This window comes from Phyllobates terribilis, unplaced genomic scaffold, assembly GCF_046119375.1.
Source record: "Phyllobates terribilis strain yellow unplaced genomic scaffold, ASM4611937v1 Scaffold_5__5_contigs__length_657084704, whole genome shotgun sequence".
Taxonomy (NCBI): domain Eukaryota; kingdom Metazoa; phylum Chordata; class Amphibia; order Anura; family Dendrobatidae; genus Phyllobates; species Phyllobates terribilis.
The window spans coordinates 625,054,087-625,075,672 of NW_027362765.1; the positions used below are offsets into that span (position 1 = coordinate 625,054,087).

At 42.0% G+C, this 21,586-nt stretch overlaps 1 protein-coding gene across 1 annotated transcript in view; it reads left to right on the forward strand.

Moving 5' to 3' along the window:
• The window catches only part of LOC141273778 (protein ELYS-like), a 113,166-nt gene that overhangs the window by 6,931 nt on the left and 84,649 nt on the right, over positions 1 to 21,586 (forward strand). The window contains exons 2-8 of the mRNA XM_073686122.1: positions 1,767 to 1,896; positions 2,386 to 2,639; positions 2,721 to 2,901; positions 8,200 to 8,407; positions 12,758 to 12,871; positions 13,015 to 13,096; positions 14,256 to 14,406. Of these exons, the coding sequence (XP_073542223.1) occupies positions 1,767 to 1,896; positions 2,386 to 2,639; positions 2,721 to 2,901; positions 8,200 to 8,407; positions 12,758 to 12,871; positions 13,015 to 13,096; positions 14,256 to 14,406 (1,120 nt within the window). The remainder of the gene's footprint in view (positions 1 to 1,766; positions 1,897 to 2,385; positions 2,640 to 2,720; positions 2,902 to 8,199; positions 8,408 to 12,757; positions 12,872 to 13,014; positions 13,097 to 14,255; positions 14,407 to 21,586) is intronic.

Here is a 21,586-nt window from a genome sequence, read left to right on the forward strand (position 1 = left end):
TACTGTGCGGAGGACTCTGTGGGCCCCGTTATACTGTGCGGAGGACTCTGTGGGCCCCGTTATACTGTGCGGAGGACTCTGTGGGCCCCGTTATACTGTGCGGAGGACTCTGTGGGCCCCGTTATACTGTGCGGAGGACTCTGTGGGCCCCGTTATACTGTGCGGAGGACTCTGTGGGCCCCGTTATACTGTGCGGAGGACTCTGTGGGCCCCGTTATACTGTGCGGAGGACTCTGTGGGCCCCGTTATACTGTGCGGAGGACTCTGTGGGCCCCGTTATACTGTGCGGAGGACTCTGTGGGCCCCATATTGTATACTGGTTGGCCTGCGACATTGTCCACGTTTTTCATTTTGGCCCTCTGTGTGTTTGACGTCTCTGATCTATGTTGTAATGTACAGGATCTCCATAAATTGATGAAATAGCACATTACTGATGGGAGACACGGTCCAGTAATCTGAGTTCAGCTGCTGCACCTGGCAGAAGAATGTGGCTTGTGCCCCCCGCAGCGCTGCAGGGAGTTTCAGATTTGCATTTTCTTTCTCCCTTTTAAAAGAAATGTTGTACCTAGTAATGGAAATTAAGACCGCCGGATTCAGAGATGACAGAGATTTAGGAAAACTGGTGCAATGGAATAATTGCTATAGCAACTAGTTTGCTTCCTTAATTATCATATGGGCTTCTGAGAAATTGAGAGAAACCAAGAACAAGAAAAATACCCAAATAACTGAAAGTAGGTATATAAATCGCACAGTGCAAAAATAATAATAAATAATAAAGGGTATTTAGTTAACATAATTTTAATCAAAATAATGTGAAAGCCATCCCGCCACTTCACGGCAACCCTTATGGGACAGTCCTAACTCTAATATTAAAAATCTTACCATTTGTCATTTCTGAGAAATTGAGTCTGATTGCTAAGATCAAGTGCGCAGGTTTTCAGAATTCGCCCTTTATGCCTATTCGGCAAAGATTTTTGTAAAATCAAAATTGTATCCAGTTATAATCATGGCTAAAGGTCAACGAAGCCTTGAATAGGTGGCATATGTAAAGACTTTTCCTTAAGTTTGTAACACTGTATATTTTGCATGTACTGCAAATACACCAAGCGTATGGACAAAATAAATCCATAGGTTGTTACCAAGTTTGTTGTCTTGGCCTCAGGGCTGTGGAGTTGCAGTTGGTATAAAATGGACCGATTCCTAAAATATATAATAAATTGGGTACAGTAGTACAATGCAGGATGTGCTGTAAATGTTTTCAGAAGAATTTGGGAAAGTTGTGAAATGTCCTATAAATGTCTGTTCTGTTCCTGATGTAAGGGTCTCTGCTTAGGTGAGATGAATCTGTGCTGCACTTTATGTACACGCTCAGTAGTGAGGCCGTGCTGTGAAGACGGACATCAAGGGGGCGAAGGTTTGGCTTACTGACTCCACAGCCCTGCTTGGCATACGTTCAGTGGGTATATGGTGACTATACCTTTCAGTGCAAAGTGGCCCATTATGGGAAATAATCTAGCATGTTTTTATTGGACACGTAAGCACCTGTATTGTGTATGGGTGCATATGACTGGAGTGTCCTTTCTGTGCTTATATATATATATATATATATATATATATATATATATATATATATATATATATATATATATATATATATATATATATATATATATATATATATATATATATATATATATATATATTGTAATATTACTGTGTTTTCATTTACTTTGTTTAATTTCAAATTCTTGTTTTTCTTCTGAAAGAAAAATAAGATGCCGAATCTTGAGGCCCAAGTAACTAGCAGCTTGCTGCAATTTCCGGAGACCACAATAGAAGCTCTCCAGGAGGATGAAATTAACCTGGAATCTGTCTTGCGTGCAAAGTTTACCCCAGGTAAGAGATATGTAACATCTAATAGAACGATGGTCTGTTTGCTCATTGTTTTACCAAATGAATGGTAAAGGTTTTTTTTTTTCCAGTCTTCTTTAATCTTTTCTGATAAGTGATGATTGTTAGATTGGTGGGGTAAAAGTAGGACTAAAGTGGAGTTCATACAAGCGTATCTTGTGGTCCGTATACGGGCTGCATCGCCTGACCTCGTGGCCGGCTTCCCAACCTTAGCTTACAGCTTCGGGTCTGAAGCGGTACGTTTTGGACCTTGTGCTTCATATACGGACTGTGAAATACAGTTGTGCGAGCCCTGCCTTACACCGATCTAACAATTATCCCCTATACTATGCAGCTAACTCTCTGTTGTGGGGGCATATGCCCAGTGTTTCTTGTAAAAACTGATATCTTTAATCTGTTTTTACAAATATGAAGTTATAGGCTCAGAAAAGGTTGGCAGTGCATGTGTGTAATTTATTTCTCTTTTCTGTAAAGGGAGAGCTGGGCTTGCTTGGCTCGCATGTGGACCCCAGCTTGAAGTTACCAATTCAGTAACGGGTGAAAGACTTTCTGCATACTGTTTTAGCTCAGTGACTGAGAGACCTCCCACTGTTGTCGCTGTCAAAGAGTTTTCATGGCAGAAGAAGACAGGACTTCTTGTGGGTCTGCTTGAAGCAGAAGGCAGTGTTCTTTGCTTGTATGATGTCGGCATTTCAAAAGTTGTTAAAGCAGTGGCGCTCCCTGGCTCGGTAAGCACTTCTAAACTTGATTGATTTGCTCGATCCTTTTTGGGAAACTGTTATAATTTATATATTTTCTTGTGCTTTCAGGTAACGGCTGTTGAACCCTTAGTGAATGATGGCGGAGCCAATGCCAGTACTCAGCATTTACACCAGAGTCTAAGATGGTTCTTTGGCGTGGCAGCTGTGGTTACAGATGTTGGGCATGTTCTTCTTATTGATCTATGTTTAGATGATATCTCTTGCAATCAAGATGAGCTGGAAGCGTCAGGTATTTTTCTTAATAAATCAGGATTTTTAAAAGGTATTTTAACAAAACTAAATCAAGTTGTGTTAAAGGGGTGACCACATTTTAGTAATTGATGGCATATTACTCGGATTTGTCAGCACACAATAAACACAAGGGGTCTGACCTCTAGAGCACCCAACAATCCTAGGAATAACCTTTCCCTTCTGAACATTGGTGTGAGGCCACCTGCTGCGGCACTTCTTCATTCATGTGGATGGGGCTCTTTGCCTTTCCCAGCACAGTTCAGATATCACGACCACCTTTGTGCAGAAAAAAAATTAAGAGCCCCAACTGCGCCCCCCCCACCCCAAATTGGTTTGGGGCCCCAGAGATCAAGTGATGGCATATCACATATCAGCATTATGCTATTTACTTGATTTGGAATTCCCTTTATGATTTCACAAAAAACAACATAATGCCATTAACCTCTTTAGTGCCTTTGCGATATATTGTCTGTATTCATTCCTCTTGGTTTTTAAGATGTCTGCTTGCTGTCCTTTATTAGTAATATTCATTGTTTGCTTCTGGTGGATAAACATTTTGCACTGGTCATGTGATGGGCACATAGCTACAGCGCTGTGTACACACGTGCTTCTCACTAAATTAGAATATCATCAAAAATGTTATTTCAGTTCTTCAATACAAAAAGTGAAACTCCTATATTACATAGAGTCATTACAAACAGTGATCTATTTCAAGTGTTTATTTCTGTTAATGTTGATGATTATGGCTTACAACCAATGAAAACACAAGTCATTATCTCAGTAAATTAGGAAGCCTTTGCAGGTGTTTCTTAATTCTAAGCATTTAAAAAGGTCCCTTAGTCTGTTTCAATAAGCTCCACAATCATGGGGTAGACTGCTGACTTGACAGATGTCCAGAAGGCAGTCATTGACACACTCCACAAGGAGGGTAAGCCACAAAAGGTCATTGCTAAGGAAGCTGGCTGTTCAGAGTGCTGTATCAAAGCATATTAATGGAAAGTTGAGCAGAAGGAAAAAGTGTGGCAGGAAAAGGTGCACAAACAACCGGGATAAACGCAACCTTGAAATGATTAAGAAAAGGCCATTCAAAAATTAGGGGGAGATTCACATGGAGTGGACTGCTGCTGAAGTCATTGCTTCAAGAGCTGCCACCACACGGACGTATCCATGACATGGGTTACAAGTATCACATTCCTTGTGTCAAGCCACTTATGACCAATAGACAACGCCAGAAGCGTCTTACCTGGGCAAGGAGAAAAAGATCTGGACTGTTGCTCAGTGGTCGAAGGTGTTGTTTTCAGATGAAAGTAAATTTAGCATTTCTTTTGGAAATCAAGGTCCCAGAGTCTGGAGGAAGAGTGGAGAGGCCACAATCCAAGCTGCTTGAGGTCTAGTGTGAAGTTTCCACAATCAGTGATGGTTTGGGGAGCCATGTCATCTGCTGGTGTAGGTCCACTGTGTTTTATCAAGACCAAAGTCAGCGCAGCCGTCTACCAGGACATTTTAGAGCACTTCACGCTTCCCTCTGCGGACAGGCTTTTTGGAGATGGAAATTTCATTCTCCAGCAGGACTTGGCCCCTGTCCACACTGCCAAAAGTACCAATACCTGGTTTAAAAGCCATAGTATCACTGTGCTTGATTGGCCAGCAAACTCGCCTGACCTTAACCCCATAGAGAATCTATGGGGTATTGTCAAGAGGAAGAGGAGAGACACCAGACCCAACAATGCAGACGAGCTGAAGGCTGCTATCAAAGCAACCTGGGCTTCCATAACACCTCAGCAGTGCCACAGGCTGATCGCCTCCATGCCACATTGCCGCATTGATGCAGTAATTGATGCAAAAGGAGCCCCGACCAAGTATTATTTACTGAACATACATTTCGGATTTTATTTCATTTTTCAAGCTGTTATAAAGTATTCTAATATACTGAGATACTGACTTTTGCGTTTTCATTGGCTGTAAGCCATAATCATCAATATTAACAGAAATAAACACTTGAAATAGATCACTCTGTCTGTAACGACTCTATATAATATACAGTGCCTACAAGTAGTATTCAACCCCCTGCAGATTTAGCTGGTTTGATAAGATGCAAATAAGTTAGAGCCTTCAAACTGCAAACGAGAGTAGTTTTTATGAACAGAAGCATAAATCTTACGAACCAAAAAGTTATGTTGCTCAGTTGAATTTTATTAAATTTTAAACCTAAAAGTGTGGGTCAATTATTATACAACCCCTATGTTTAATATTTTGTGGAATAACCCTTGTTTGCAATTACAGCTAATCGTCTTTTATAAGACCTGATCAGGCCGGCACAGGTCTGTGGAGTTATCTTGGCCCACTCCTCCATGCAGATCTTCTCCAAGTTATCTAGGTTCTTTGAGTGTCTCATGTGGACTTTATTCTTGAGCTCCTTCCACAAGTTTTCAATTGGGTTAAGGTCAGGAGACTGACTAGGCCACTCCAACACCTTGACTTTTTCCCTCTTGAACCAGGCCTTGGTTTTCTTGGCTGTGTGCTTTGGGTCGTTGTCTTGTTGGAAGATGAAATTACTACCCATCTTAAGATCCTTGATGGAGGAGCGGAGGTTCTTGGCCAAAATCTCCAGGTAGGCCGTGCTATCCATCTTCCCATGGATGCGGACCAGATGGCCAGGCCCCTTGGCTGAGAAACAGCCCCACAGCATGATGCTGCCACTACCATGCTTGACTGTAGGGATGGTATTCTTGGGGTCGTATGCAGTGCCATCCAGTCTCCAAACGTCACGTGTGTGGTTGGCACCAAAGATCTCGATCTTGGTCTCATCAGACCATAGAACCTTGAACCAGTCTGTCTCAGAGTCCTCCAAGTGATCATGAGCAAACTGTAGACGAGCCTTGACATGACGCTTTAATAGTAAAGGTACCTTACGGGCTCGTCTGGAACGGAGACCATTGCGGTAGAGTACATTACTTATGGTATTTACTGAAACCAATGTCCCCGCTGCCATGAGATCTTCCCGGAGCTCCTTCCTTGTTGTCCTTGGGTTAGCCTTGACTCTTCGGACAAGCCTGGCCTCGGCACGGGAGGACACTTTCAAAGGCTGTCCAGGCCGTGGAAGGCTAACAGTAGTTCCATAAGCCTTCCACTTACGGATGATGCTCCCAACAGTGGAGACAGGTAGGCCCAACTCCTTGGAAAGGGTTTTGTACCCCTTGCCAGCCTTGTGACCCTCCACGATCTTGTCTCTGATGGCCTTGGAATGCTCCTTTGTCTTTCCCATGTTGACCATGTCTGAGTGTTGTTCACAAGTTTGGGGAGGTTCTTAAATAGTCTGAAAAGGCTGGCAAAAGTGATCTTTAATCCACACATGTGAAACTCATTATTCTTGGTGCCTGAACTACTTCTTAATACTTTAGGGGGACCAAACAGAATTCTTGTGGTTTGAGGGGTTGAATAATAAATGACACTCTGAATTAACTTTTAACGTTTTTTTTAAAAAAAAAAAAAAAATTTGCAGTGCATTTCCCACTTCCAGGCTGATCTACAGTACAAATGTCACAATGCCAAGTTAATTCCGCATGTGTCAACCAGCTAAATCTGCAGGGGGTTGAATACTACTTGTAGGCACTGTATAAGTTTCACTTTCTGTTTTGAAGAACTGAAATAAATTAACTTTTTGATGATATTCTAATTTTGTGAGAAGCACCTGTAGTTATGAGCTATGCCCGTATGTGTCTTGTATTACCAAGACTGACTTTCACTAGGCAAATTAAAGGTTTCTATTCAATTACATCAAATGGAGGTATTGAAAACTGTAGAGAATTAATGTAGAAGGTCTATTAAAATATTGTATAACTTGTATTTAAAGAAACCGTAATATATTTAAGGGAAGAAGTAAATTTAATCTAGTGTAAAACAGTAAAGAGAGGCGAGGGATTTGCTGCAGTAGTATCTATCATTTACACATTATAGCACTTGCTCACTTAGTTTGGGAATTCCTCCCTCCTGTCCTTATATTTGTTGCAGGATCTGTCTTTTGGTAGGACATAATGAGACTTGGTGTAAGGAGAAGCACAAATCAAGATGGTGCAGGGAGGTGGCGAGGGTGGACTTCGGTTTTGCTTCAGTTTGGGCATTTTAAAACGTCCAGAACAAAATGGGTATCTAGGAGCGAGCTTTACTCCAATGTTCTTAATACGGACAGACCTTTTTCAGATTCCCAATTGTTATTCAAAACTCCTTTTAAGTGGTCACTGATTCTATAACCAACGCTGAAATCAATACTACAAACCGCTCATCGCTTTTTGCATGTTTAACTTGCTGCCTCCTGATAAAGTGGCTGAAGAGCTGACTAAAATGTAGTTTTTTTTATTTTCCCTTTTAACAAACGTTCTGCGGCTGTTGGTATTATTCCCCTGTACCTGGGATAGGTTGTGTTGGATGTAATGACATGACAGCGTAGCTCTTCTCCTATTGGTTTTCCAGGGGGTTCCTGGCCCTTGTAATGACTGTAAATGCTGGAAGTGAGATCTGAGAGTGATGAGATTTTTTTTTCCAAAACTCGCCATTCCCTCTGAAAAAAAAAAACACAGCTAAAATGTGTTTTATATCACCTTACTGCTGGTTGTACTGCTGTATTATAGCCATGCTACTTTTCTGTGTTCTGCATAGGGGCAGGAGAGCAGGAGCCCCTCATGTCTGTATAGGAGACATCATAGCTAGTCTTTACTTAACAACTTATTCCACTGAAAATCAGAGAGGAAATGTAACAAATGTTTGTTCCTCATATACAAACACGACAGCTTATGTAATTACAGGCAAATAGACTTAAAGGGGTTGTCCACTACTGGGACAACCCCTTAAACGAAATGTTCGGCCCCCAATAAAAAAACCCTATATTCACATCCCGTGCCGGCTCCGTTCCAGCGATGTCGGCACTCGCGGTCCCGGGTCTGTGATGCGGTGGAATGACCTGTGATGCCCGGCGCCCAATCAGTGCTGGCGTCAGTCTGCGCCTTCATACAAACTGAACATGGAGGATCCCAGATTTCTTCTTCATGTTTAGTTTGTCTGAAGGCCGGGACTCTGACGCCAGCAGTGATTGGGCGCCGGGCATCACAGGTCATTCCACCGCATCACAGACCCGGGACCGCGAGTGCTGACACCGCTGGAATGGAGCCGGCATGGGAGGCGAGTACAAGTTGTTTCTTTTGTTTGTTTTTTTATCAGGGCTGAACGTTTAGTTTTAAGAAGGTGTTAGTGACAACCCCTTTTAATGTTGAAATGCTTGTTTCTGTCAATTTATTTATAGACCTTGAAGTCATTAGTGGGATACCTGCAGAAATCCCTAAACTCCGAAAAGCGGCTAATCGAGAGAGACGACACATAGGTCTTCAGCTGCTTGCACCTTCTGGAGCCATGGTCACCACAGTCAGCTATATAGCTAGAACTATTCACCTGGCTGTAGGATTCTCTGATGGATACCTCTCTTTATGGAACATGAAAACTTTAAGACGAGAGTAAGTAAAGTTTTGTTTATTTTTCCATATTCAAATGCATTACTTCATTCTTAGATACATTTCAAGATTTTCCCTCACGTGGCTGTATTAAGCTTGTTTTATTAGGGAAAATTGGTATTTTTTTCTGGCCACACATTATTGTACATAGTAATTTAATATATAACTTTGATTAAAATGTGTGTATATAATGATTTTTTTCAAAGCTACGGCATATACTCGTGTATAAGCTAACTTTTTCAGCACATTTATTTTTTTATGCTGAAAAAAAAAAAAAAACCTCGGCTTATACTCGAGTATATACTTACATTCTGGCTGTGGGGTGGGAGAGGTTGCGGCGGAAGAGCGGTGCACAGGCAGTAGCCGGCTGCTGCAGCTACCATGTGTGCCTGCTGCTAAAGAAAATTAATATTCACTCTTCTCCACGCCCATGGGGGTGGAGAGGAGTGAATATTAATTTTCTTTAATAGCGCACACTGTCAGTCGCAGCCACTGGCTCAGCGATCCTCTGTGCACGCTATTGGAGCACACAGTATCGCTGAGCTGCTGCAGGAAGCAGACTGCTGCGACTGACACTGCGCTATTAAAGAAAATGAATATTCACTCCACTCCACGCCCATAGTCCCGGCGTGGAGAGAAGTGAATATCCCGGCAGCTCACCTCAGCGTCTGAGGGCGCATGGCAGTGGCGTCATGCGCTCATCAGCTGCTGGAAGAACAGGACGCAGCACTGGAGCAGAGGGAAGGTGAGTAGAAGTGTTATTTTTTTTCATGTGTGCATTGATGGGGGCCATGCATACCAGGATTGGGGATGAGGATGATATGCACACCAGGATGGGGAAATTTACCAGTAGCTGCTGCATTTCCCACCCTAGGCTTATACCCAAGTCAATACATTTTCCCAGTTTTTTGTGGTAAAATTCAAGGCTATATATATATATATATATATATATATATATATATATATATATATATATATATATATATATATATATATATATATATATATATATATATATATATATATATATATATATATATATATATATATATATATATATATATATAATTTTTTTTTATTCTGTCCAAGTTGCATTGAAAGCCAATGGGAGGTGGGAAATGCTTAACCCCTTTACCCCCGAAGTTTGTTTGAACGTTAATCACCAGCGCAATTTTTACAACTCTGACCAGTCTCCCTTTCATGCAATAACTCTGGAACGCTTCAACGGATCCCACTGATTCTGAGATTTGTTTTTTTTCATGACATATTGCAATTTGTGATAGTGGTAACATTTATTTGATATGATTTACGTTTATTTGTGAAAAAATTCGAAATTTGGCGATAACTTAGAAAATTTTGCAATTTTCAAACTTTGAATTTTTATGCCCTTAAATCAGAGAGATGTGTCACACAAAATAGTTAATACATAACATTTCCCACATGTCTACTTTACATCAGCACAATTTTAAAACCAACATTTTTCTTTGTTAGAAGGGTTAAAAGTTGACCAGTGTTTTCTCATTTTTACAACAAAATTTACAAAACTATTTGTTTAGGGACCACATCACATTTGAAGTGACCTTGAGGGGCCTTTATGACAGAAAATGCCCAAAAGTGACACCATTCTAAACATTGTACCCCTCAAGGTGCTCAAAACCACATTCAATACATTTATTAACCCTTCAGGTGCTTCACAGGAATTGTTGGAATGTGGAAGAAAACACTGAACATTCTACTTTAGACCCAATTTTTTTTTTTTCATTTTTGCAAGCGTAACAGGATAAAATGGATCCCAAAGTTTGTTGTGCACTTTCTCCTGAGCACGCAGATACCCCAAATGTGAGGGAAAACCACTGTTTAGGGGCATGGCGGGGCTCGGAAGGGAAGGGGCCCTGACTTGGCTATTTGAATGTAAAATTTTATTTTTACACCAGGACACACCGGAAGCAGAATACTACTGTCAACATTGTTCCTTGCTCGTGCTGATGCATCGGCATGGGATAATGATGAGGGCAGCATTGATCACCCAGCGCTTGGGAACAGCGTTAACTTTACCACTGATTCCCAGGTGCCAGTTCGTGTGCTCCTGATGCGGCACACAGTTGCCACACGTATGTCACACAGGTACACACGGACACGGTTATCTCCGGTACCAGTATTTCCTTTACCGGAAATATCAAGACGCGTGAAACCGGCCTTACTCTGGACTCAGTCTGGCCTCTCTTTAGCTGTGTCCTGTTTTTCAGTGGTTCACAAAACTGTGTCCGACGGCACTTTTATGCACGCCTAATAAAAAGACTGACAATGTTGGATCACAGGCCAGACGGCGTCCACGGTGCCTCCATCTGCCTCATTACAGGGAATCTTCCGCTGGGGGTTCCTTCTGAATCGCATACTTACAAGGAAGCCCTAGCGTAAGCGCTCAGCACAGAGCGCAGGATAAATGTGAGCCGAGCCATACTGCGATCTTTGGGAGGCAGAATGAACAAAGCAGCAGATGAAGAATTGTTTTAATTTTTTACGCCGTTCCTCATGCGGTGTGAGTGATTAGATCGGGTTTTTATCTTTGGTAGCTGTCACACACTAAAAAACATTTTTGTTTTTTTGCATCACTATATTTTGAGAGCTATAAGTTTTCCATATTTTAGCCGACAGTCATGTGACCCCTGACGAAGCTGCTAGTGGGCAGCGATACGCGTGGGTGACCACAACAGGTATACTAACTTTGACCTCTTAATAGCGCATACAGTTATTATATTACACTCTGTATACCTTTGAACTCTGAGTGCCTGCATAGTAGATGGTTTATGATTAACATTATGATCAGGATGTTTAGGCGATATTATTAGATGTCCTCCTCTCTTTTGATTGATCCTATTTATGCATCTTGTATTGTATCAATATTCTATATACTACTGCACTTTATAGTCATTCACTATTGAACCTTATGATCATGTACTTTTCTATCTTGGGCTATTTATGACTTTCTTTATGGTCACTATGACACATGTCTTGAATGATGACTGATTTTTCTATTCTAGTTAACCTGTTGGTGCATGTGTGGGATATTACGCCCTCACGTGGTTTTGCTTTCCTTTTTTAAATGCTTTTAATGTTTTTTGTGTGGTCTAATGTCTTTTTGTCAAACTTCTGTTCAATAAAATGTTATATATTTTTGTAATACAAATATTTGGGTGCCTGGCTCTTTGTACCTGTGGCTCTTTCTCCTTCTTTCCACACCATGGCAATGATGTCACTGGGTCTCCGATTCAAGAGCAGAGCGGCATTTGTTTTTCTGCTCGCTCGCTAAATGCTGCGATCGCAGCATTTAAGGGGTTAAAGTGCTGGGAGCGGTGCGGACACTGCTCCTGGCTCTGGGTTCCCGGTATCAGCTGGCACCCGCCGGCAACCGCGGCTGCACAACTTGTGTGGGCGCGATCGCCGAGAAGTAATAATACTTACCTGGTCCATAAGGTCCAGGGCACAGGGACGTATTATTACGCACAATGTTAGAAAGGGGTTAAAAAATCTGAACATTTTAATGTAATGATTTTGAGAATTTGGAAAAACCAGAATGAGCACCAAAAATGATTTTCACTGCAGGCGCTATGTAGAGCACTTTGATATTTTGCTACAGACTCAATCAAACATCGGACCACAATGATTAAAGCGAACCTGTCAGCAGGATTTAGCCCTTTAAATTAAAGGCATGGCGATAATAGCACTGTGGTGCTGATTACTGATACCTGATGTGAAGGGATCCGCTCAGTGGCTGTTGAATACTCACCTTTATGACGTTTTCAGAAAATGACGTCTTGTGTGCGTCAGAGGCGCTGCATATGCAGTGATGGGTGCGTTGTGGAATTTTATAAAGTATGCGGGTCCCTGAATAATCTGTTACCTGCTCCAGAAATAGAGGAGTCTGGTGTGGAGGGGTGGAGAACCAGAAGACGACCCAGCCCCCACGCCCTGTCCTGAAGCACAAGACACCATTTTATGAAAACTTTATAAGATGAGTAATCAGCAGCCACTGAGCGCATCCCTTCACACCAGGTATCATATTAATCAGCATCGCCGTGCTATTATGGCCATGCCTTTAGTTTATAGGACTAAAATCTGCTGGCAGGTTCTCTTTAACCGGTGTGAAACGTGCTTGCCGGCGCTTAGTGTGGTGGGCTGCATCATGTTTGTACAGGCCGGATATCCAGAAGCCGTGATGTGTTATTATAGCAGCTCTGCATGCAGTTATCATCTGGGATAAATCATAATTGTATGTCGCTTAGGACATTTTAATGACTTAATGTGTGTATATATATATATATATATATATTATATATTTTTTTTTTTTTTCAGATACCATGTTCAAATTGAAGGGGGCAGAGTTCCTGTTTTCTCCGTCACTTTTCAAGAACCTGAGAATGACCCCCGAAACTGCTGTTACCTTTGGGCTGTCCAAACGAGTCAAAGGTAATTGTTAAAATCCAATTACTAACATTGCATCCTTTCCCCCAAATTATTTTACATTTCAAAATTAAGAGTTCTGTATTTTGTCATTTCTTTAGCTCTCCAGTTATGTTCTCATCATAACCTTTTAATCTTTTCTACTATAGTGGTAGAGATTTAAGCTTTCATTTGCTGCAGTTGGCTTTTGGGGACAGAAAACGTTTACCATCAGGACAAATTATGTATGAGGTAAGATGTCTGTATATTTTTATTCTGTATGGTTTGTAATGTAAAGGGGGCATTCTCAAGTTGTCTGTAGAGCACCTCACAGCTCTGAACCCTCCTTACTTCCTTGGTGAGTGCTCCTCCTCGAGTGACACTTCTGGTCAGGAGCTTTGTTTTATTACAACATTCACACTGTCATTGTTTGTTCTGTTACCACTTTATTTACATTATGGATGTATACACATTTGACTGCTTTAGGATCTTCACCCACCTCCAGCTGGTGGTCACTGTTCACTTTCCACTACATCTCTCCTGTGTCCCTTGCTGTCTTTGGTTATGTTTAAGTCCTTGCATATATTGTGTAGGGATTCATGCTCGGCAGTAGACGGCTTTTACACAGGCACTGGATTTTATTTTTTAAAGAAAACAAAACCATAAACACAAAATCCCTAGCCTTGTCCAGGCACTAACTGAACAAAATAGACCTTGGCTACTCATACACGACTCAGCTAGTCCAAGTTTGGTCAAACAAAACTGCTATTGTCCAAAGCAACCACTCATATTTGCAGTTTGGCGCACATGGCCTGTGCAGTCTCTTCTCAGAGTGGAATTCTGGCTTGTCTCTCTCTAACATCTCCAACACAACCCACTCTGCTTAGTCTTCCCCAGCTGACTGACTAAGGTGAACACCTAGCCTGGCTATATGCAGAGAAATCCAGGTGCACTTAATCAGAATCTGTAGGGCTAGGTTTTAACCCTTTGCACCATCTGCCAAAACAGAGCCTATAGGGCTTCAAATTGATTCAAATGTGAGGCTTGATGAGCTGCCACTAGATTCACACTGCCTGAATTACAGATGGCATGAAACATCGTGGTTGTACGATTACAGCCGTGTACACTTTTCACTGGAACCCCGCAGCATTTCAGAGAAAAATTTGTTTGAAAAGCCAGCCATGGACTATAGAAATAGACCTGACAAATCCGGCATGGTCCTTGGCTCACTTGTTCCTGCCCGGTCCAGTTGATTGATTTTGACAGGTCTCCTCCTATGTACACACACATGGTACAGACCTGTCAACCACCTGGAGTGGGGCAGGGAGAGGCTAGACTGGGTATATCTATTCCTATAATATAAATCTATCTATCTATATGTCAATTATTCTTTCTTTATTTTTTTTTACAGAACTTGGAATACTGTGAGGAAAGGTATAACCTGGATCTTTCAGCGAATACCCTATTTTTAAGAGGTCAAACAAACAGCATGAAGTTACTGGGCTGTCAGACTATAGAAAAATTCCATGCTCATAGCGAAAGAGAAGACGGTCTCCATGATGGTTTGTTTTTCTGTTTTTTTTTTCTTTCATGTCTTTTATTATGTTTGCAAGGCATATACAGAAACTGATCTGAATTTGTAAATTTCCCCCAAAATGACTATGTAGAGTACAACAAAGTCTTATCTCATACATCATTGTTAATCAGAAGCCGACTAGATTAAGTTTCTTCAAATGTAAAATATTTGGACCATCCTGGTCTGTCTGTACACGCTATTGTATACGATCACTTTTAAAAATTGGAAAATCCCTTTAACCCCTTAATTTTGGGGTCTTTAGGACAAATATATATTTTTTTTCATCACATTTTTTGAAGATCTAGCTGAATGAAGGCCTGTCTTTTGTGGAATGAATTGTATTTATAGGTGGAAATAGAAAAAATTACAAATGTATGTATATGTGTGTATATAAAACACACATATATACATACACTTTGCATTGTTCACCATGCAGCTTAGCATAAATGTTGATATCATTATAGTAATCAGAGATACGGAATGTTTTTCAAAGGATATATATACATTTTTTACACTACAATATTAGTACCCTAAGGGAACTTGAACATAAAATCTCATGATCATATTGTTAACGCACATCGCTACAGTGGATTACCTAATTTATCCCCGTCAACCTATCAAACCCTGACTCTGGCAGTATCTGTTAAACTGTACTGTATGGCAGACCAAAAGGCCATTTTCGGGCTCTTGGTTGCCATAGTCCATTGGCACCGCTGCGCACATTAGAGGTGCTGATGATGGTCTGACAAAGGGAGCGCTCTTTTTATTGGTCAGATTCTTTGTGTGCTGTTGTCACTATCGGCATATCAGATTGAACTGCTAAAACTGGTGAGAACACATCAGAATCCTGGCTGTGTATATCAATTGAGCTCCTGCTGCTCCGATGCAGAGGCTGTACCGTACAGATCCCTCAAGCAGTGCACAAAGTGACCTGATCATGATGGTTTTATACATCAGTTTGAGTTAAGGAGAGAATGTTTTCAATCCCCAGAAGTACTTGAATCTACTGTTAGGTCCATATATATTTGGACAGAGACGACATTTTTCTAATTTTGGTTCTAGACATTACCACAATGAATTTTAAACAAAACAATTCTGATGCAGTTGAAGTTCAGACTTTCAGCTTTCATTTGAGGGTATCCACATTAAAATTGGATGATGGGTTTAGGAGTTTCAGCTCCTTAACATGTGCCACCCTGTTTTTAAAGGGACCAAAAGTAATTGGACAATTGACTCCAAGGCTATTTCATGGACAGGTGTGGGCAATCCCTTCGTTATGTCATTCTCAATTAAGCAGATAAAAGGCCTGGAGTTGATTTGAGGTGTAGTGCTTGCATTTGGAAGGTTTTGCTGTGAAGTAAACATGCGGTCAAAGGTGCTCTCCATGCAGGTGAAACAAGCCATCCTTAAGCTGCAAAAACAGGAAAAAAAAACATCCAAGAAATTGCTACAATATTAGGAGTGGCAAAATCTACAGTTTGGTACATCCTGAGAAAGAAAGAAAGCACTGGTGAACTCATCAATGCAAAAAGACCTGGGCGCCCACGGAAGACAACAGTGGTGGATGATCTTAGAATAATCTCCATGGTGAAGAGAAACCCCTTCACAACAGCCAACCAAGTGAACAACACTCTCCAGGAGGTAGGCGTATCAATATCCAAATCTACCATAAAGAGAAGACTGCATGAAAGTAAATACAGAGGGTTCACTGCACGGTGCAAGCCACTCATAAGCATCAAGAATAAAAAGGCTAGACTGGACTTTGCTAAAAACATCTAAAAAAGCCAGCACAGTTCTGGAAGAACATTCTTTGGACAGATGAAACCAAGATCAACCTCTACCAGAATGATGGAAAGAGAAAAGTATGGTGAAGGCGTGGTTCAGCTCATGATCCAAAGCATACCACATCATCTGTAAAACACGGCGGAGGCAGTGTGATGGCTTGGGCATGCATGGCTGCCAGTGGCACTGGGTCACTAGTGTTTATTGATGATGTGACAAAGGACAGAAGTAGCCGAATGAATTCTGATGTATTCAGAGCCATACTGTGTGCTCAGATCCAGCCAAATGCAGCCAAACTGATTGGTCGTCGTTTCATACTACAGATGGACAATGACCCAAAACATAAAGCCGAAGCAACCCAGGAGTTTAATAAAGCAAAGAAGTGGAATATTCTTGAATGGCCAAGTCAGTCACCTGAACTCAACCCAATTGAGCATGCATTTCACTGGTTAAAGGCTAAACTTCAGACAGAAAGGCCCACAAACAAACAGCAACTGAAAACCACCGGAGTGAAGGCCTGGCAAAGCATCAAAAAGGAGGAAACACAGCGTCTGGTGATGTCCATGAGTTCAAGACTTCAGGCAGTCATTGCCAACAAAGGGTTTTCAACCAAGTACTAGAAATGAACATTTTATTTACAATTATTTAATCTGTCCAATTACTTTTGGTCCCTTTTAAAAACAGGGTGGCACATGTTAAGGAGCTGAAACTCCTAAACCCTTCATCCAATTTTAATGTGGACACCCTCAAATGAAAGCTGAAAGTCTGAACTTCAACTGCATCTGAATTGTTTTGTTTAAAATTCATTGTGGTAATGTCTAGAACCAAAATTAGAAAAATGTTGTCTCTGTCCAAATATATATGGACCTAACTGTAAGTAACTATATTCCGCAAAAGCATGAAAAAAAATCTAAATGTTTAAACCTTTTCTGCTGTTTAGTAGATTTACTCTTTCAGAGCACTAGATGCTGTGCATTAGATGAAATTAAAGGGGGTGACCACTGCTGGACAACCTCTTAAAGGGAAACTGTCACCCCCTGGGAGATATGAGACCTCTAATATGGGCATACAGGTAATAGAAATGTAAATCTATACATACCTGTATGCCTCATATTAGAGGTCTGGTTGGTTTGAAATGTCTTTTTATTCAATCTGTTTACTGATCCTTGGGGGACGGGAAGAAATCCCCGCCTACTTTATGAATTACAATGTCCCCCACCCCCACTCCCTTGCCCTGTGACATGCAGTCTCGTCTTCCAAGTCCCGCTCATGCTCACATCACCTTTAACACAAGGCGCACTTTTTTTTTCTCCTAGCTATGTGACTCCCTGGCGTCTGCTCACAAGATCACTGCTGGAAACATAACCGGGAGAAAAAAGTGTGACTCGTGTTAAAGGGAATCTGTCACCCCCCGGGTGATATCAGACCACTACTATGGCCATACAGGTTATAGAAAAGTAAGGCTATGTGCCCACGATGCAGAAATGCATGCGGATTTTACATGCGTTTTTCCCGCCAGGTAGAAGCGTTTGTCAAGCGTTTTTGCATGCATTTCTACATGCGGGTTATCAAGCGCTTTTCAAAGCGATTTTAGCGTCACTTGGAAACTTGGTCACACTATATAAATCCATGCAACCGGCATATATAGTGTGACCAAGTAATAGTTAAAAAGGAAAATAAAAATAAATGAATAAAATAAGAATGTACTTGCCTTCCGATGGCCCGTGGTCTTCTTCTCTGATGTGTCCAGTTTCCCCTGTGTCTCGTGGTGGTGTGAAGGACATGCGATGACGTCATTGAGTCATGTGACAGGTCACGCGACCGCCGACGTCAGTGGTCGCGTGACCTGTCTCATGACTCAATTACGTCATGTCAGGTCCTCACACCACCGCGAGCTGCCCAACACACCGCACGCATCGCTGAGGAGACCGGGAGGACATCAGAAGGTAAGTATAATCTTTATTTTTTTATTTTAAATTCTTTTTTTTACAGGTACCATTTTACAATTACGCTGCGTGTCCGCAAAATTAATGGACATGCTGCGTATTTTTCCGCATTGATAATCCGCAGCGGAAATTTCCGCACAGCACATGCGGATTATCATTAGGGACCATGGGGCACATATTACCAAGCGTTTTTTAAGCGTTTTCGCTGCGGAAATTCCACGGCAAAAGCTCTTGAAAAACGCATAGTGGGCACGCAGCCTTAATCTATACATACCTGCATGGCCCATAGCTGAGGTCTGATTGCAGAGAAAAGCACTTTAATTAATTATTTTTTCCACAGGCTTGAAGCAAACCCCGCTTATGTGCTTATTATTCCCCTAAATCCCCGCCTCTCTGCTTAATTATCATATCCCCCCACTCCCCTGCATGTCACAGGACCCTGTGTGGTGCACTGTGCTCCCTGACTTCCGGGCATGCGCAGAGGGCCGCTCACATAGAGCGCGCTTTGCTTCATCCCGGCCTCGACTCTCCGTGCACTGTGCTGCAGGGTTCTATTGCGCAGGCGCCGGGAGTCACCGGCACTTTCCGGCACCTGCGCAATAGAAACCTGCAGCGCAGAGCACAGGTAGACGGGCCTGGATGAAGCAAAGCGCGCTCTATGTGAGCGGCCCTCTGCGCATGCCCGGAAGTCAGGGAGCACAGTGCACGTCACAGGGTCTGTCACAGGGCCCTGTGACGTGCAGGGGAGGGGGGATATGATAATTAAGCAGAGAGGCAGGGATTTGAAGGAATAATAAGCACACAGGCGGGGATTGCTAGGCGTCTCCCGGACACCAAGCCTATGGAAAAAAGAATTGATTAAAGTCCTTTATGCCCAGAGGTCTGATATCGCCCAGGGGGGTGACACATTCCCTTTAAAGGTGAGGTGAGCGTGCGCGGGACCTGGAAGATGAGACTGCACGTCACATGCAGGGGAGTGGGGTTGGGTAACATTGTAATTCACAAAGTAGGCGGGGATTTCTTCACCCCAAGCATCAGTATACGGATTGAATAAAAAGACATTTTAAATCAACTAGACCTCTACTCTGGGCCATAGCGGTAGGTATACATTTACATTTCTATCACCTGTATGCCAATATTAGAGGTCAGATAAGGGCCAGGGGGTGACAGATTCCCTTTAATAATGGACCAAATTGCTATCTAAATTAATAATGGTGAAAAAAAGCAATATGATGTTGCTCTTCTGTTTTTAGCCTTCTGTTCCCCGCTTGTCTCTTAACATACAAATATCCCATAATTGCTGCCGTGGTCATGTGACATTTGTTCATGCCAGGAGATGGGCAGAGTACACAGGGCTGAGGGCAGAGGTGCAACGCCGACAGATTGGTAAATCCAACATGGTAAGCTAAACCTCCGACTCCACAGCACGGCCTCACTACTGAGCGTGTACATAAAGTGCAGCACAGATTCATCTCACCTAATCAGAGACCCTTACATCAGGAACAGAACAGACATTTATAGGACATTTCATAACTTTCCCAAATTCTTAGGAAAACATTTACAGCACATCCTGCATTATACTACTGTACCCAATTTATTATATATTTTCAGAGTCGGTCCATTTTATACCGACTCCACCTAAATGGAGACCGACTCCACAGCCCTGGTTACATTTATTAAATCAGTAAGGTGACTGAGGTTGAGACGTCAGTGGAGTAGCTGTATAGAGCTACTATATATGCATATGTGCTAATCAAACTGCCCTGCAGTTACGCAATGTGGCACTTAGCAGTGATATTTTTGTGCCAGACATCCATATAACTGATTTGTGAGCTACAGTGTATAGTTTGATGGATAGATATATTTGTGTGTGTATGTATGTGTGTGTGTATATAAATTAACACATGTGGAATTATATACTTAACAAAAAAGTGTGAAACAACTGAAAATATGTCTTATATTCTAGGTTCTTCAAAGTAGCCACCTTTTGCTTTGATGACTGCTTTGCACACTCTTGGCATTCTCTTGATGAGCTTCAAGAGGTAGTCACCTGAAATGGTCTTCCAACAATCTTGAAGGAGTTCCCAGAGATGCTTAGCACTTGTTGGCCCTTTTGCCTTCACTCTGCGGTCCAGCTCACCCCAAACCATCTCGATTGGGTTCAGGTCTGGTGAATGTGGAGGCCAGGTCATCTGGCGTAGCACCCCATCACTCTCCTTCTTGGTCAAATAGCCCTTACACAGCCTGGAGATGTGTTTGGGGTCATTGTCCTGTTGACAAAATAAATGATTGTCCAACTAAATGCAAACCGGATGGAATAGTATGCCGCTGCAAGATGCTGTGGTAGCCATGCTGGTTCAGTATGCCTTCAATTTTGAATAAATCCCCAACAGTGTCACCAGCAAAGCACCCCCACACCGTCACACCACCTCCATGCTTCACGGTGGGAACAAGGCATGTAGAGTCCATTCGTTCACCTTTTCTGCGTCGCACAAAGACACGGTGGTTGGAACCAAAGATCTCAAATTTGGACTCCTCAGACCAAGCACAGATTTCCACTGGTCTAATGTCCATTCCTTGTGTTCTTTAGCCCAAACAAGTCTCTTCTGCTTGTTGCCTGTCCTTAGCAGTGGTTTCCTAGCAGCTATTTTACTATGAAGGCCTGCTGCACAAAGTCTCCTCTTAACAGTTGTTGTAGAGATGTCTCTGCTGCTAGAACTCTGTGTGGCATTGACCTGGTCTCTAATCTGAGCTGCTGTTAACATGCGATTTCTGAGGCTGGTGACTCAGATAAACTTATCCTCAGAAGCAGAGGTGACTCTTGGTCTTCCTTTACTGGGGCAGTCCTCATGTGAGCCAGTTTCTTTGTAGCGCTTGATGGTTTTTGCAACTGCACTTGGGGACACTTTCAAAGTTTTCCCAATTTTTCGCACTGACTGACCTTCATTTCTTAAAGTAATGATGGCCACTCGTTTTTCTTCGCTGCTTTTTTCTTGCCATAATACAAATTCTAATAGTCTATTCAGTAGGACTATCAGCTGTGTATCCACCAGACTTCTGCACAACACAACTGATGGTCCCAACCCCATTAATAAGGCAAGAAATCCCACTTATTAAACCTGACAGGGCACACCTGTGAATTGAAAACCATTTCCGGTGACTACCACTACCTCTTGAAGCTCATCAAGAGAATGCCAAGAGTGCAAAGCAGTCATCAAAGCAAAAGGTGGCTACTTTGAAGAACCTAGACTATAAGACATATTTTCAGTTGTTTCACACTTTTTTGTTAAGTATATAATTCCACATGTGTTAATTCATAGTTTTGATGCCTTCAGTGTGAATGTACAATTTTCATAGTCATGAAAATACATAAAAATCATTAAATGAGAAGGTGTGTCCAAACGTTTGGTCTGTACTGTATATATAATATATGTATGT